The sequence below is a fragment of the Trichosurus vulpecula genome, chromosome 1 (assembly GCF_011100635.1).
Source record: "Trichosurus vulpecula isolate mTriVul1 chromosome 1, mTriVul1.pri, whole genome shotgun sequence".
In the NCBI taxonomy this organism is placed as follows: Eukaryota; Metazoa; Chordata; class Mammalia; order Diprotodontia; family Phalangeridae; genus Trichosurus; species Trichosurus vulpecula.
The window spans coordinates 310,548,751-310,564,266 of record NC_050573.1 but is presented as its reverse complement, the minus strand read 5'-3'; the positions used below and the strand labels follow the sequence as shown (position 1 = coordinate 310,564,266).

General features: G+C 38.6%; 1 protein-coding gene across 1 annotated transcript in view; it reads left to right on the top strand.

Moving 5' to 3' along the window:
• CDH20 (cadherin 20) overlaps positions 1 to 15,516 on the top strand; it is a 73,980-nt gene that overhangs the window by 29,825 nt on the left and 28,639 nt on the right. The window contains 4 exon segments of the mRNA XM_036762359.1: positions 3,372 to 3,625; positions 11,409 to 11,545; positions 12,223 to 12,224; positions 14,200 to 14,319. Coding sequence (XP_036618254.1) covers positions 3,372 to 3,625; positions 11,409 to 11,545; positions 12,223 to 12,224; positions 14,200 to 14,319 — 513 coding nt within the window.

Here is a 15,516-nt window from a genome sequence, read left to right as displayed (position 1 = left end):
CTTATTCCTACCTGGCACTTTATACTTTTCTTGTTGTGTGAATCATCAATTAACTGATTAACCATCTAACATATTACAAATTACCAAAGTTAAGTTGCCACCAGAATCATTTCAAGGCCCAACTTTTTGGCCTTGTTTTTAAGAAAAGGGTAGCATTTACCTTTTCCCAATTTTCAACCACTTCTTTGTGGAATTATAGAATTATAAAATATTGGTGCTAGAAGTGACTTCAGAGATCATTTATTCACACACAGAAACACATACAATTTGACATATGGGAAAACTGAGGCCCTGGAAGGATATGTTCTTCCTCTCGCATGGAGATGAAGAGGTAAAAGTAGCAAAAAAGTAAATGTGCTTTATTGATCAACCACAAGGTACTACTTTGAGGAAAGAACAAGAAGTCTTTTGCATTACTTATGTAATTATTCACCGTAAATGATTATAGTACCTGAAATATTTATTCAATATTAATGTATTTTTATTTAGTACTTTACTTTTTTCCAAAGCGTTTTCACATACATTATTCCATTCAATACCCACAACAAACACTTACAGATCTTAGCTCACTCCTTGCCTGTGTCCTTCTCCTCCCATAGTTCTGAGCATTTCCGGCTCCACCCTCGAAGCTCCACTCATTCAGCAAGCTCCTCCCACCTCGTGTGACTTAGGCTTCCTGTGACACAAGCGGGTCACATGGGCCTATTAATAGATGGGGAAGATCTTCAAATTTACATTACCATTACACTACTATACCACTCTCACTCATTATAAAATACAGTAGCATAACAAAAAGATATAAAACCACATTTTAAAAGCAAGTATATGTGAGTCATAAAGTTTCATGAAAGTTTTCCCTGTTAAGAGGCAGTGATAGAACATGGATAGAACAATGAACCTGTAGTTAGTCAGTCTGCACACTTTTATTAGAGTACCTACTATGTGTCAGGCACTGTGCTAAGCTCCAAGACCACAAAGCCAAAAATAATCCCTGTCCTCAAGGAGCTCACAGTCTAAAATGGGGGAGACAATATACAAATAAGTATGTACAAATCAAATATAGACAGAATAAAGAGGATTTAATCAACAGAAAAAACACATTAGCTTTAAGTGGGATTATGAAAAACTTCTTATAGAGGGCAGAATTTAGTAGGGACTTGTAGGAAGCTGGGGAAGCTGAAAGACAAAGATGAGGAGGGATGAACTGAATTCAAACCCCACCTCAGATTCTTATTAGCTAGAGTCAGTCATTTTTCAGTCCTGTCCAACTGTTACCCCATTGGAGGTTTTCTTGACAAAGATACTGGAGTGGTTTGCCATTTCCTTCTCCAGCTCATTTTACAGATTGAGGAATTGAAGCAAGCAAGGTTCCCAGGGTCCCTCAGCTGGTATATTTCTGCGCCCAGATTTGAACTGCGGAAGAGGAGTCTTCATGACTGCAGGCCCAGCACTCTATCCACTGAATCACCTAGCTGCCCTACCTACTAGATAAACCTGGTTAAGTCACTGGACCTCTCTGTGCTTCCTTTGTAAAATGAGAAAGTAACATATGACTGCTTATAAGGTCTCTCCCAGCTCTAAATCTATGGTAATAACAAGACACAAACTATCTGCTCTGCGATTTGGCCTGTTTTTGAAAATTTCAACCATGTGGAGAATCCTATTCAGACTTATCCATTCAGAAATTTCTGCTGGGCTAATTTCCCAAGGACGTTATCAGCTGAGCTCCACTGAGTATTTAGATATCCATTCCGTCCTCTGATTCAGTGAAGGAAGGTTTCTCACATGGAGAAAAACTGCTTGGTTGCCCACTGAGTAGAGGTAGTGACTCTGTTAACAATAGCGCTCCTTGCAAACAGCAACCCCAAAAGACAGCCTACCGGTGGATATGCTGTGCAGAAAAGACCATATGTCACACTGTAGTTGTTCTAGCCACGCTCATGCAAATGAGCAAAGCTTTCATTAATTACTCCCCTCTCGAATTCCGAGAATAGATAGCATATTACTGACAAACAAACTAATCTTAACCAGCTGTAGCACATGGGTGACTTCGCCTCCCCCCCACCCCATCCCTACCCAAGGTAATAATTCCTTTGTTTAAGCAATCCTAGGTGAGGCTTGCTTTTTTAAAGGAAGGCAATTGCTCAAGTGAAAATGTTTTCAACAAGTAATATATCCATTTAGAAGTTTCTGCTGAGCTGATTTTCCATGATTTCCTCAACAACAGCAGCAAGTGCTTAAATAGCTTTTCTTCTCACAACTGCAAGGCTGGAAGAAATTAAGTCATCTGCACTTTACCTCCTGACATTTAAGCTATCATGTAATTGCTTTGATATCTACTATAATTATTTTACAGGATTTAATTTCATAAAAGATTTTCATTGTTGTTGTTTTCCGGAATAATTATCATTTCAATCTTTTTTAAGAGACTTTTCCCCTCCATTTCTGTCAGTTTGAAAAACATGAAACAGATTATTGTTCAAAAACAAATGTCACTTATGGTCTTCTCCTCCCCAGAAAAACTTTATTTCTTTTGAAATAATAGATCTCAGCTGTAGAGTTAACTATACAAATGAGGAAGAAAAACAGTACTTTGCATAAAAGGATCACTTTGAAGACCCAAAGTAAATTTGCTATCTGGTAGGGGAAAAAAACACTTGACTGAGAAGCAGGAGACCTGGGTTCTTATTCCAGTTTTTCACCATCTGCTGTGTGATTTTGGTTGGCCCAATCAATTTCATTAGGCATAGGTTTTCTCATCTCTGAAATGGGTTGAAGAAGATCATCTCAAAGGTCCCTTCCAGATCTAACACTCTGTGAATTTAAATGTTAACAGATGTTAACCTGTTGGTGCCCATGGCTTCTGTATGAGGGAGTCCTATAAAATTTCAGTATCTCCTCTTTCTCATATGGAGAAACTGAACCAAAGAATGTTAAAATGGGTCTTCTATCAAAAGAGAGGCTCCTGGGTCTCTTCTATCTCTGAGTCTGTGCTGCTATGATAACCTACGTGGTGAGCCCACATGGAGCTGGGATTCAGCATCCTGTCTTAACACAGCACCATGTGTTTTAAGAACTACAAAGGTAAACATAAAAAAGTTTACCTAATGATAACTGGTAAGCCTTTTTGATGGTTAATAATCCCAGAATCTGCCTTCTTCCCTACCTTCCCTACCCAGGGTACCAGGAATAAACCTGAGCTCAAACTCTGGGACAAGGAAAGGCAAGAGAACATAGATGCATTCTTTTACTCTCCAGACCTGTTGTAAAAAATGAGGCTCTTTTTCTTCAACCATCATTAGAGATAGCCCATTAGACACCTGGAATGTGTTCAAGTGGTTAATCGAGTGTCCCTTGTAATCCCTTTTCAGCCACTGAGTTTTGAAAGCAAGAAAAGCTACACCTTGAAAGTAGAGGGAGCCAATCCTCACCTGGAAGTTCGCTTTCTGAACCTAGGCCCTTTCCAAGACACGACCACAGTTCACATCAGCGTGGAGGACGTAGATGAGCCCCCAGTTTTTGATCCTGGCTTTTATTTTGTGGAGGTGCCCGAAGATGTGGAGATTGGAACCACCATACAGATCATTTCTGCCAAGGACCCAGATGTGACCAACAACTCAATCAGGTTTTTCCGCAGATTTCATCCTCTTCCCATATCCTGGAATCTGCCCCTTTCTTGTATGTACTGAGCATAAACACTTCTTCCCACCTCTGCCCCTTTCCCTCCTTACTCCTTCTCCATTTCCTTCACTCCTTGAATATGCCCCTTTTTCTCATTTCTTCCTTTAAAATCATATGACTGTATATCATCTTGGAAACACATGTAAACCATGCCCATTGTCAATGAATGATTCGAGTATGCCACTATAATCCAGGCAGGGCAGGGCACATTTCCACTTGGGCTTCACTCTAGTTAATCTATGGTGTCGGGGAAGTTCAACCTTCTTAAGATACTCATTCAAGAAGCAGTGCAAGCATGAAGGATATGAAAGAACACAGGAGTCTGAGTTAGAAGAAAGGAGTGGGCTTGAACCCTAGTTTATGAGCTGCATGGTCCCGGGTTTTACTATTATTGTTTTACCGTTTCTTGTTTTATTATTTTTGTTGTTCAGTTGTGTCCCACTCTTTGTGATCCCATTGGGGGTTTTCTTGGCAAAGATACTGAAGTGGTTTGCCATTTCCTTCTCCAGCTCATTTTACAAATGAGGAAACCAAGGCAAACATGGTTAAGTGACTTGCCCAGGGTCACACAGCTGGTGTTTGAGGCCAGATCTGAACTCACAAAGTTGAGTCTTCCTGACTCCAGGCCTAGCATTCTATCTACTGTGCTACCTAGATGTCCTTATTTGTTCTTTTACTATATTGTATTTATTACCGTTGTTTTACTGTTCTTGGCCTTAGTTTATTCATCTGTGAGATGAATATGTTGTAATAATGCTTGAACTTCCTCATATAGTTGTTTTGAGTGGCACCCAGGTGAAGCTGGGGATAGAGCACAGGTTCTAGAGTCAGGAAGAGCCAAATTCACATCCAATTTCAAACATTTACAAGCTGTGTGACCCGGGGTATCTCACTTAAACCTCTCTGTGCCTCAGTTTCCTCATCTGAAAAATAAGGATAATAATAGCACCTATTTCCCAGAGTTGTTGTAAGGATGAAATATTTATAAAGCACTTTGCAAACCTTAAAGCAAGATGCAAATGTTAGATATTGTTATTGTTAGATGGGATAATGTAGTCATACTAATAATAGTTGCATAGAACTTCAAAGTTTCCCAAAGCTGCTTTATTTCAAATGAATGTAAAGCACTTTATCAACCCGCCTGGGCAATCTTTTTTTTTAACTCAACCTGTGTTTTTATTGGTGTAAGGAACTCCCAGTTAGGAAATTCCCCCTACCAATGCAGTTCTGCATGTTCTCTGCCAGTTATAGTGTTAGAGAGTTGCCTGGGGATAGAGAAGGTTTCACGTCAGACCTGGAACAAAACTCCAAACAGCTGATGAGCAGTATGACATATCCACTTTCCAAAGGCAATTGCCAAGTCTCTGAGGCTTAGCACAAAAGACCAGTATTTTGAGGATGTTGGAGGCCATCTGCCATGTTAATTGTTGAAGCCCACAATACAGGAAAATGAATTTGGGGCATTAGTGCAGTTAGCTCATTTTAAACATCCTCTGATCTGTCAAATTCTCTGTTGGTTACCAGGATACTTTTTCCGCCTGGCACCAGTTTTCATCTAAATGAAAATGTTTGGTATCAGTGTTGAGCAGGGTAGGTTCTCACTAGGGAATGTCTGAATTTGAGTTGAAAACCTGCCTCTTTGTGAATACTGCTGTCCCCTTTACACCATTTGCAGCTCATTACTCACTTCCTCACAGAAGCCATAAGATCCTACCCCCATTCTAAGCATGAGTTCCCTCAGTTGTTACACCAATTTCAGCAGGCACCTCTCTCTTTCCAGAAAGTTCATCCTCAGTTTTCAGTTTTGTATAACCTTTTTTAACTTTCAAAAGGCAACTAACCTTTAAATGGTGGCAGTATTCTAGCTATATGTTATCCTTGTGCCTCCTAACAAAAAAGGAAACTTAAAGAAGAGAAAAAATTCCACCATCATCACTATCATCACCATGATGGAGGCAATTACAAGCAAATAGAAATATAAATTGTTCCTAAGTCAGCATAGAGTGACAATAAATGTATTTCGATGAATCAATTAGATGACACTAGAATAATTTTAGAAGAGATTTTACAGACGATTCTTTTATTATTTAAAAAAAAGAGTCCTATTCCAATTCTGAAAGGTTCTCTTGGAAAGTGGAAACTAGGCCAGGTGTAGAGATACTTGTGTATAATCTCAGCTACTGGGAAGGCTGAGGCTGGCGGAGCACTTGAGCTCAAGAGTTCTAGGCTATGCTGCTCAAGTGTTCACACTCAGTTCAGCATCAAGATGGTGAGCCTTCTGGGAGGGAGGGGCCAACAGACTGCCTAAGAATCAGTGAACTGGCACAGATTAGAAACAGAGCACTTCGATGTTCCCATGCTGATCAGTGGTAGGATCAACTGTGAGTAGCCCCTATGCTTCCAGCCTGAGAGAGTTAGGGAGAACTCAGTTTGAAAAGAAAAACAATATGGGCATCACAATATGCTCATAGTCTCAGCCTCTTACTTTGGACCTTCCCACTGTCAAACTGAAAAAAAATAGTTTATGATATGATGATGAAACGAGCACAAGTAAGACAAATAGTTCTTAATAAAGTATTGCTCTTGGTGAAAACGTTCCCCCACTAATCAAGGTTCTCAATCTTTTTTGTGTCATGGACAGTTTTGGAAGTCTGACAAAGTTTATTCTGAGACCCCCTTTCATAATAGTGTTTTAAAATAATCAAAGAAAACACTAAATTTCAGTTAGAGGTTAGCAAAAACATGGAATATGGAGCATATAAATATGGAATGAAATAAAAATGTAAATTTTTCACATTCAAGTTCATAGACGCTAGGAAATCTTCCACAGATTGCTTGATTAAGAACGCCTATATGATAATCAAAAGATCATATTAAGTTCTAAACAGTATCTCTCTATAATATCTGTCAGGGATGTGGTGGGAATGAGGGATGATTTCTAGAAACTTTGCACAAAATTGGTTCAATAGCAAACTGCGGCCCAAAGAAAAGGGAAAATTTCCTTAGTGATATCAGGATCTCAGAAATCTCCCCCACATTTTAGAGAGGAAGATAACCCTCCATAGCCACAATCAGCAGAAAGAAGTGAGCTCCTGAAGACATCAAACGAGTAGTTGCAACTAAAGCTAATTCAGTATAATACAGGAGGGAAGGAACAGCTGCCTGAAACAGATGACCTGTATCCAGCTCTAGCTTCCACTGCCTCCCAGTGGCCCTAACCAAAACAGAAGTCACAGAAGTGGAGAATAACCTCCAGGGCAATCAGGAATTAGAATTTACTTTAGCTGTAATTTGTGTTTAGAGAAAAGTATAATTTTCCTCTGGTACCTTCACTATGTTATTCTTTCCTTCGTTGTTGCAAGTATTATTTTCTCCTAGAATGTTTTTTTTTTATTTTTTGCATACTTCTTAGTCATCTCATTTTTTATTCTATAAGTACTTCACATAGAAGATGCATTTTGTAATCTCATACCAAAAATGCATCTCAAATCATGCAGTGATGACATCTCACCAGGATTGAGAATGTTGAGAGTTAAAGGGCCGGTCTTTTTTTTTTAAGTGCATGGAACTTTCAAGATAGCCTCCTTGGAGAACTTGTGTATATATAGTAAAATAAAATATATGTTTAGTGTTAAGCAGGTTCATCAAGATATAAACAAAATACAGGTTTGGTTTCTTCTGAATTTTTGGTTAATTTCTGAAAGATTTCCAACAAGCACAAAACTGTTCGTTCACTGGTAAATGAGCCTATTTTGGTTGCCAAGTAGCTGAGTCTGCCTTTTGAATCCCACACTTGTTCTACGAATGAACTCCAAGTACTCATGCATAGCGTATCAATACTTCCCTCAGTAGCATCCACCACTAAGTGAATGAAAATGATACAAAGTAAACATGATGGGTATTCTATTTATCCAATTTGGCATCCAAATACTATGCCTATTTTACCCTTTTAGGGGCACATGGGGTAGGGAGAGGTGGTCTGGACTTGTGATTTCATCAGTGTAGGGTACTCCCAGTGTGTGAACCCCTTCTATTAATGCAGACCTGCAACTTTTCTTAACCTTGTGGTCATAGAGAGTTCCTAGGGGCACAAAGTAGTTTAGTAATTGACTCATGGTCATATCAGAGATGGGACTTGACTCAAAAACCAGCCTTTCTATCCACTACACCAGTGGTTCTCAAACTTTTTGGTCTCAGAATCCCTTCACACTCTCAAAAAGTACTGAAGACCCCTCCCACAAAGAGCTTGAATTTATGCGCGTTATGTCTATTGATATTTATCATATTGTATATTAAAATGTCTTAGTATTTTTAAAAATAGTTCTGATTTTGCAGACCATTTTAAAGTGTCTCAGGGACTCTGAGAGGTCCCTGGACGACCCTTTGAGAGCAACTGAACTACGCCATGCTGCCTCTGTATTACAAATGAGAAATTATTACAAAGAACAGATAGATGCCTGCAATAAGACACACTAGGATGTCCCATGTAGTTCATTTCCCATTTGTATCAAAACGTTCTTCTCCCTCTGCCCTTCTAATACTTGTTCATTTGTTCTTTCTTTCGCCTCTTGAAAATTAGTTCTGAATTAGACTGCTTTGTATGCAAACACTCACTCCCCCAATAATCCATTTAGGAGCTAGGAGAGGGAGTCTAATTATGAATGATAGGATTCCGCAAGAAGAGCTCCTATCAGTGACACATGAGCAAATTATTCACTCTAATCAGATTTTAACATTTAGTCATTTTCTAGCAGAAGTATATCCCACATGCAGTTGCCTCATACATACATATTTTAGCAATAACATCATTATTAAATTACTTGGTTATCAACCCCTAGTGAAAAGTCACAAAATCCTGTTGAGTCATCATTCAGCCAAAGACCTATGTTTAGCATTGTTCCTCTGGAACTAATTGTATCCCATTTCATTTCACCTAATGTTAGCTTTCAGAGAACAAATTGAGAATGTTAGGAAAAATAAGCCCGAAGTGTTTTGTTTGGGGTTTTGGAGGGTTGGTGGGGGGCCTTTTGGGAGAGTTGGAGGAGGGGAGTTAGGTTCATTGCCTTATTTTGTTTTAGAACAATACTATCTGAAATGACTGTCTCCAATTTGAACACCTCTGTTTTCAGGGCTAAAACTTCAGAGACTATTGCTTTTCACATAGACACTATGCCTACAATTTTGATAGCTTCCTAAAATTCATAGTCATGTGTTTATAGACTAATTGGTCAAGATGTTTCTACATCTCTGTAACTCAAAGCATTGATTAGCAATGATACTGTCCTGTATGTTCTTGTCTGAAAAAGATAGACAAGCAAAAAAACCTGTTTTAAAAAATTAGCCAGGATTATTAAATGTGTTATGCTAATAAGTGTGCTAACTACACACTTATTGGGTCACACTTGTCTGGCCAAAGTCATATTCATTCACACATGGCTTTCTCCCCTGCTTTCTACAACCTATGGAGAAATAGGTTGTTGTGTGATTAATTAACTAGCTAGGAAGTACACTATATGTTGGTCACTAGGAAACGACCTCAAGCCCCTATTCTAATAGTCATATCACGGGGTATTCAGTGCACATGGATGAACTACATGGACTACATACAAGTTGATGACTCCTTCTTCCCCCACCCCAAGTTCTCTTCAATGCTATATTGATCTATCTAGGGGAACGGAGATGTAATATGGCAGAAAAATATTAAAATTAGAGAAATATCTGTTTGGTTCCCTTCAATCTAATTCATCCCATCTTTCATATCATTTCACGGGCCATTCATATTCTAACCATATACATTTTACTATACAAAGACAATTAATAATATGATTGTTAAGAGCTGATCCTCCCAATCTTTTCCCAAAACAGAATTATACCTTCCTTTTTCTCAGTTGGTAAAAGGATTAGGGGCAGGAGTTATAAGCCCAGGGCCAGTTTTCAAAGGCCAGGGACTTTCTAGAACATGGTAATATTGTGGCAGGAGCAGGTTTGTCTTCCTTCCATTTCCCCAAGATATGGTTTCCAGAAACTCATGGTCCAATCACCCTGGAATCTGCACCAAATTTAACTCACTCTGGCAGCCCCAACTTCCTCAGTGGCAACTTTCATCCCTGCCTTTGTGTCTCAGTTCTGATGCTTTCTCAGTCATAGCAGGTAGAGGCTCAGGTCTCTGCTGTAATGGTGACTGCACCAGTATATGTCAGTCTAAGTTCAGGGGCCATTGACTGTCTATGCATGGTAGATGGGGTGTTTGGCTCTGCCTCTGTCCTCTTTCTGCACCTTGAAACTCTAAGGAGGAAGTTTTTTCAAAGACAAAGGGACCTCTCTGACCACATATGGCTTAATTCAACACTTCCATGAGCGCATTAGAAACATTTTATATAAATAATTATTTACAATTAAAATGTGATTAAATAGCAAGTCTTCAGAGACTAAGAGAGAAAAGGGTGAATGAGATAGTTGCCAAGGAAACACTCTCCTCACTGGAAAGAGACCATTATGGGGTTTCACACAGACAGAGAGAAGAGTCCTGTCTATATGCAGCAGGCAAACTTCTCACTGGAATAATCAATAGCATGAAATTCTATGCATAAGAAAGTGATATGCCATTGAGAGCAAGATTTAGTGAATTATAAATACCTACATACAAATTAAGTACCTCCCTCACTAAACCTCAACTTTTCTATCTCCGATTTGACTGTTTTTCTTTACCATATTTTAAGGAGAAATCTTTATTTTCAGGTTCCACATGTCAAAAAACTTATAACTCCCTTAAATCTCCCTATAATCTCCTCAACGCTTCCAACTTAGAAAGAAAATCCCTAAATGGCAACTTAACAGAGAGAGGGTATTAATTTTCATCCTTGCTCTCCTAACTGTTAGAGGCTTCTATCTATTTAGGCCCTCTTTGTCCCTGGACCCTGCTTCTTTGGAATTTCTTTGTTTACAAATGGCTTGATATTCAGCCCAAAGAATAAGATTGCCATTACCTCAAATGGAGAGACAGAAAGCTACACTACTCCTTGAGGCTCTATAAAATTCTAGGGGTTCTCATGTTCACTTCAATAATAATAACAGCTTATTTGTATGATGCTTCGAGGCTTTAAAAATTATTTCCTCAAAACAACTCTGTTGAAGTATAAGTATTAGTGTCAACATTTTACAAATAGGGAAACTGAGGCAATGAGCTACTAAGTGAATTTCTCATAGTTACACAGCTAATAAGTGTCTAAAGCAGAATTCAAACCCAGGTAGGTCTCCTGACTCTAAGTATAGGATCCTAGCCTGTGCTGCCTTTCAAAAATAAATTTATCCTCTTTCCTACCCTTGGAAAATCTTATAGGTTAAAGCTTTGTCAGCAAGAGACACTCTAAGGGGGCTATATATATATATATAATTCCTTTTATACTTATAAACACATTTGAACAAAATAGTTTTAAAACAGCTCATAGTGACATCTTCAAGCCATCCCTATGACATAGGCTAGTACTATTGTTATATTATTCTCACTTTATAGATGAGGAAGTTTAAATATGAAGATCTAACTGACTTACACATGATAAGGCAGCCAATCTCTATCAGTGTTGGTAGGGATAGCCTTTTGAGTTAAGTTCTGTTACAGAATCCATTAAATCATGTCTTCATATACCGCATGGTCCATTGCATGATGGGATACTATGCATTATTTTCTTCCAGAAGCAAACATAATGTTTCTAATATATATTTTACAGATATTCAATTGACAGGAGCAGTGACCCTGGGCGATTCTTTTATGTTGACATCACAACAGGGGCTCTTATGACTGCAAGACCCCTTGACCGAGAGGAGATATCATGGCATAATATCACCGTGCTGGCTATGGAAATGAGTAAGTAGAACAGCTGGGATTGTTAGTAATTAAATACAGGTATTCTAGAATATGAAAATTTCAAGAACTTTGGTTGAATATACATTTTTGTTGTCATTAGGAATCAGGAGAAAATGGGAATAATGGCTCTGCCAGTGACTTATATGACTGAAGCAAGCCACTTAATCTGCCAAACTCTCAGTTTCCTCATAGATAAGATGAAAGGATTGAAGGAGCTGACTTCTAAAGTCCTTTCTAATGCTAACATTCTAAAATTTTACGATTTGTCTCATAACTAAGAAAAGGTCTAGAGGAATGACACTGGGCTCTGTCCGTGGTCCTGGTCTGCTCAATAGTTTTATCATTCACTTGTATAAAAATATAAAAGACATGCTTATCAAATTTACAAAATGCAATGCAGCTGAAAGCAATACCTAGTGGCTAAAATTCTGCATAACCACATTGGTACACATAAAAAAGACCGCTACAGGCTGGAATGATAGGATAAACCTAAGGTGAAGTTAAATTTTCAGAAATACAGTCCTGTACTTAAATTTGAAAAAGAGCTCACTATACAAATATAAAGATAAGGAGAGATAGACAACTATTGATAAATTGGCAGTTTTGTAGACTTAAAGGTCCATGTGAATCAGTAACAGTAGCTAAGAAAGCTATTCTGTCTTAGGCTACATTCATAGATGTATAATGTTCAGAGTGAGTCAGGTAAAAATCCTGCTTCCTCTACCCTAGTTAGAGCATATCTGGATGCTTATATTCATTTGTGGGGAAGGACATTCTTTAGGAAGGACATAAACAAACCAGAGGAAATCTACAGGAGGGCAACCGGGTTGTTGAAGGAACTCAAAACAAAGATCATTTGACCAAACTGACAAGAAGACTTAATGGGAACATGATATCTTTATTCATGTATATGAGGGAGTGTCACATGGAATAGAAATTAAAACTTGTTCTGCTTGGCTCCAGAACGCAGAACTAGGAGAGATGCACAGAAATTGCAGCATGGCAGATTTCAGCTCAAAGTGAGGAAAAACTTGCCAACAATTAAAACTACCCCTAAATGGAATAGGGTACATGGAAAGGTAATCGATTCCCCAAAGATTTACTTTTTCATCAGGCCTTGAATGGCTCTTGCCAGGAATTTGTAAATAAAAGCTTTTCTCACTCCACTTTGTACCTGTTGCCCTACCTGGTTTCAACTCCATATGAGATTCCCCTCCCAGGTTAAGCTCATCATTTCTAATCTCACCAACATGCTACTAACTATAGCCTTAGTTGATACTACCTCCCTTAGCCTTCTCTACCCTCTGATTGGTAGGCTGGAGGGTGAGATACCAAACTCCTCCCAATGCTTTCCTTTATAGATGAGGGAAACTAGATTCTCAGACCACTCCACTTTGCATCTGCTGCTCTACCTGGTTTCAGTATATGGAACAAGAATCCCCCATGCTGTGTACCCTCTGGTGTCCCACACCTTCCTGCCTCCTTTTATGCGTTCTCTCCTCTTTTTGATTGTAAGCTTCTTAAGGGCAGGGGTTGTCTTTATTTTCATTAATTATCTACCCAGTGCTTAACACAGTGCCTGCAACATAGTAGGTGCTAAATAAATGTTTATTTATTGGATTGAATCAGATGGATTGATCAGGTATAAGTTGAATTAGATGACCTGCAATAGATTTGTATTCAAATCAATTTAATACACGGACTCAAGTCAGAAGAAATAGATTCAAATACTACCTCTAATACTTTCCACCTCTATAACTTTGGGCAAGTCACTTAACATACCTAGGCCTCATTGTCCTCATCTGTAAAATGAGAAGTAGGATGAGATAATCTCTGGGAACCTTTCTAGCTCTAGAGCTGTGATTCTATGATGCTATGATAATTGAGTTTTCACTGTGCATGCAGGGAGATGCTTCATCCTTCCATCAGCTCCCATCCTCAGGATTCCACAATGTTTATTCTCTTCCATTCTGCTCTAAATGGAGTGGGGGCCAAGGTGTAAAAGGGACAAGGCAATGTGAAGGTTACTTGATTTCATATATAAGTTCTACCAAAGACTCATGTACCCAGTTGGGCCCTAAGCTGTATCCAACTCATATACTGCACATACATTTGGTTTCTCAATCCTCTGACATACACTTTGTTTAATCCCTAAATGTTTAGTTATTTACATTTTAATGGCATATAATTCAAAGCAGAACTCCTTGGTACAGAAATAAAGCTACCCAGGATTTGAATGTATATCAGATTAGATGCACACTATCTTAAATAAATACCAGAGTACAAGTTGGCTTTTTGGATACATTTACAATCTTAAGCCAAAGCTAAGCCAAGAATTCAGAATCTTTTTTTAGGTAAACTTGGTCCCTGCTGTTCCTCTTGTCTGTTCCTTCCTAGTAACTTGTTCCTTCTTCCCTCTAACACCCCTGGTTCTTGCTCAATCTTTCATTGTCTCCTTACCGGACTGTAGCTGAGCTTTACATTAGGTATGTATCATGACCTTTGTTATATTATAATATTTGTATATAATTGGTCCATTCATTTAGGAGCAACTAGCATGACCAAGTATACATATTGTTTCTCCCTAAGAGTTACTTTTCCTAGGTCTCTGAATAACTTACCCTTTCTATATCCTATTTTATTTTTATCTTCAGACACCCTACACAAATGGAAGTGTTTCTGTCACAGTCAAGGTCTTGGATGTGAATGACAATGCTCCTGAGTTCCCCAGATTCTATGAAGCTTTTGTTTGTGAAAATGCCAAAGCTGGGCAGGTGAGTAGGCCCATGTGATTGTGGTCTATGAATGAATGAATGAATGGCACTCAAGTGCTCACTATGTGCCAAGCACCATGAATTGTGTTTTGCACTCATGAGCAGTGCCCTACATAGAACATGGGTATGTAGCCCAGAGAAACACCTGTTACAGATTTCTTACTACAACAAATTAGTCATATCTTAAGTTTCAATATTTCTCTATAGGTATTGTCCTAAAATGTGCGTGGAGATCAGTCTTTCAGAGTTCTAAATGTATTCTCCCATAAAAAAAACATTATAAATGGTGGTTAGGGTCCCAGGCTAGCACAAAAAAAGACCCTTTAACCATAGTGTTGATGAAGTAATAGCATTGGCTTAAGTTCTTGTTCCTGGGAAATAGAGGGTGTAGGGAATATGTGGTACAGGAGAGAGGAGGGAGAAGAAAATAATTTCCTCCTCTTTTCTTCAGAGTATTGTTGCAAAATATTAAAATAAGCAGTTTATCTGGTACCCCTTTCCCCTAATTTTTGAGTTCAACAGTATTTTCTTTGGGTACTCAATTCTCTCAAGCTAACTAAAACCTGCAGTTACTTACTAAGTGCTGCGTGACCCCAAATTACTCCTTCCTATTCAAAAAAAGAAAAAATAAACTGTCATCCTCTCAGTGCAGATCTCAAGCTAAGTGTTAGAAGAACAATATGGTTAAACTACTTCCCATGGAGAGATGAGGAAGAAAAGAAAAAAACATTAATTAAGCACCTACTATGTACCAGGAACTGTGCTTAGCACTTTAGTAACACTATTTCATCTGATCCTCACAACAACCCTGGGAGATAGGTGTTATTATTATCCTAATTTTACAGTTGAGGAAACTGAGGTTAAGTAGTTTGCTGTTTGTTTCACATCTAGTAAGTATCTAGGCAGGATTTAAACTCAGGTCTTCCTGACTCCAAGCCTAATGTTCTATCCACTATGCTGCCTAGTTGCCTCAAATGACACATCCCTCAGGAACTTCTCCAGAGGTAGTCACTTTTTCCAACTTTAAAGGGAATCCAGTCTAATCTCTCCCTGAAAATGAATCCCTTGTAGAAAATCCCTAAGAGATAACCCTCCATTTGAAGACCTATGGTGAAGGAGGGACACATTACTTCTGAGCAGAGGTTCTTAATATTATTTTTTGTAATGGACCCCTTTGGCAGTCTGGTAAAACCTATA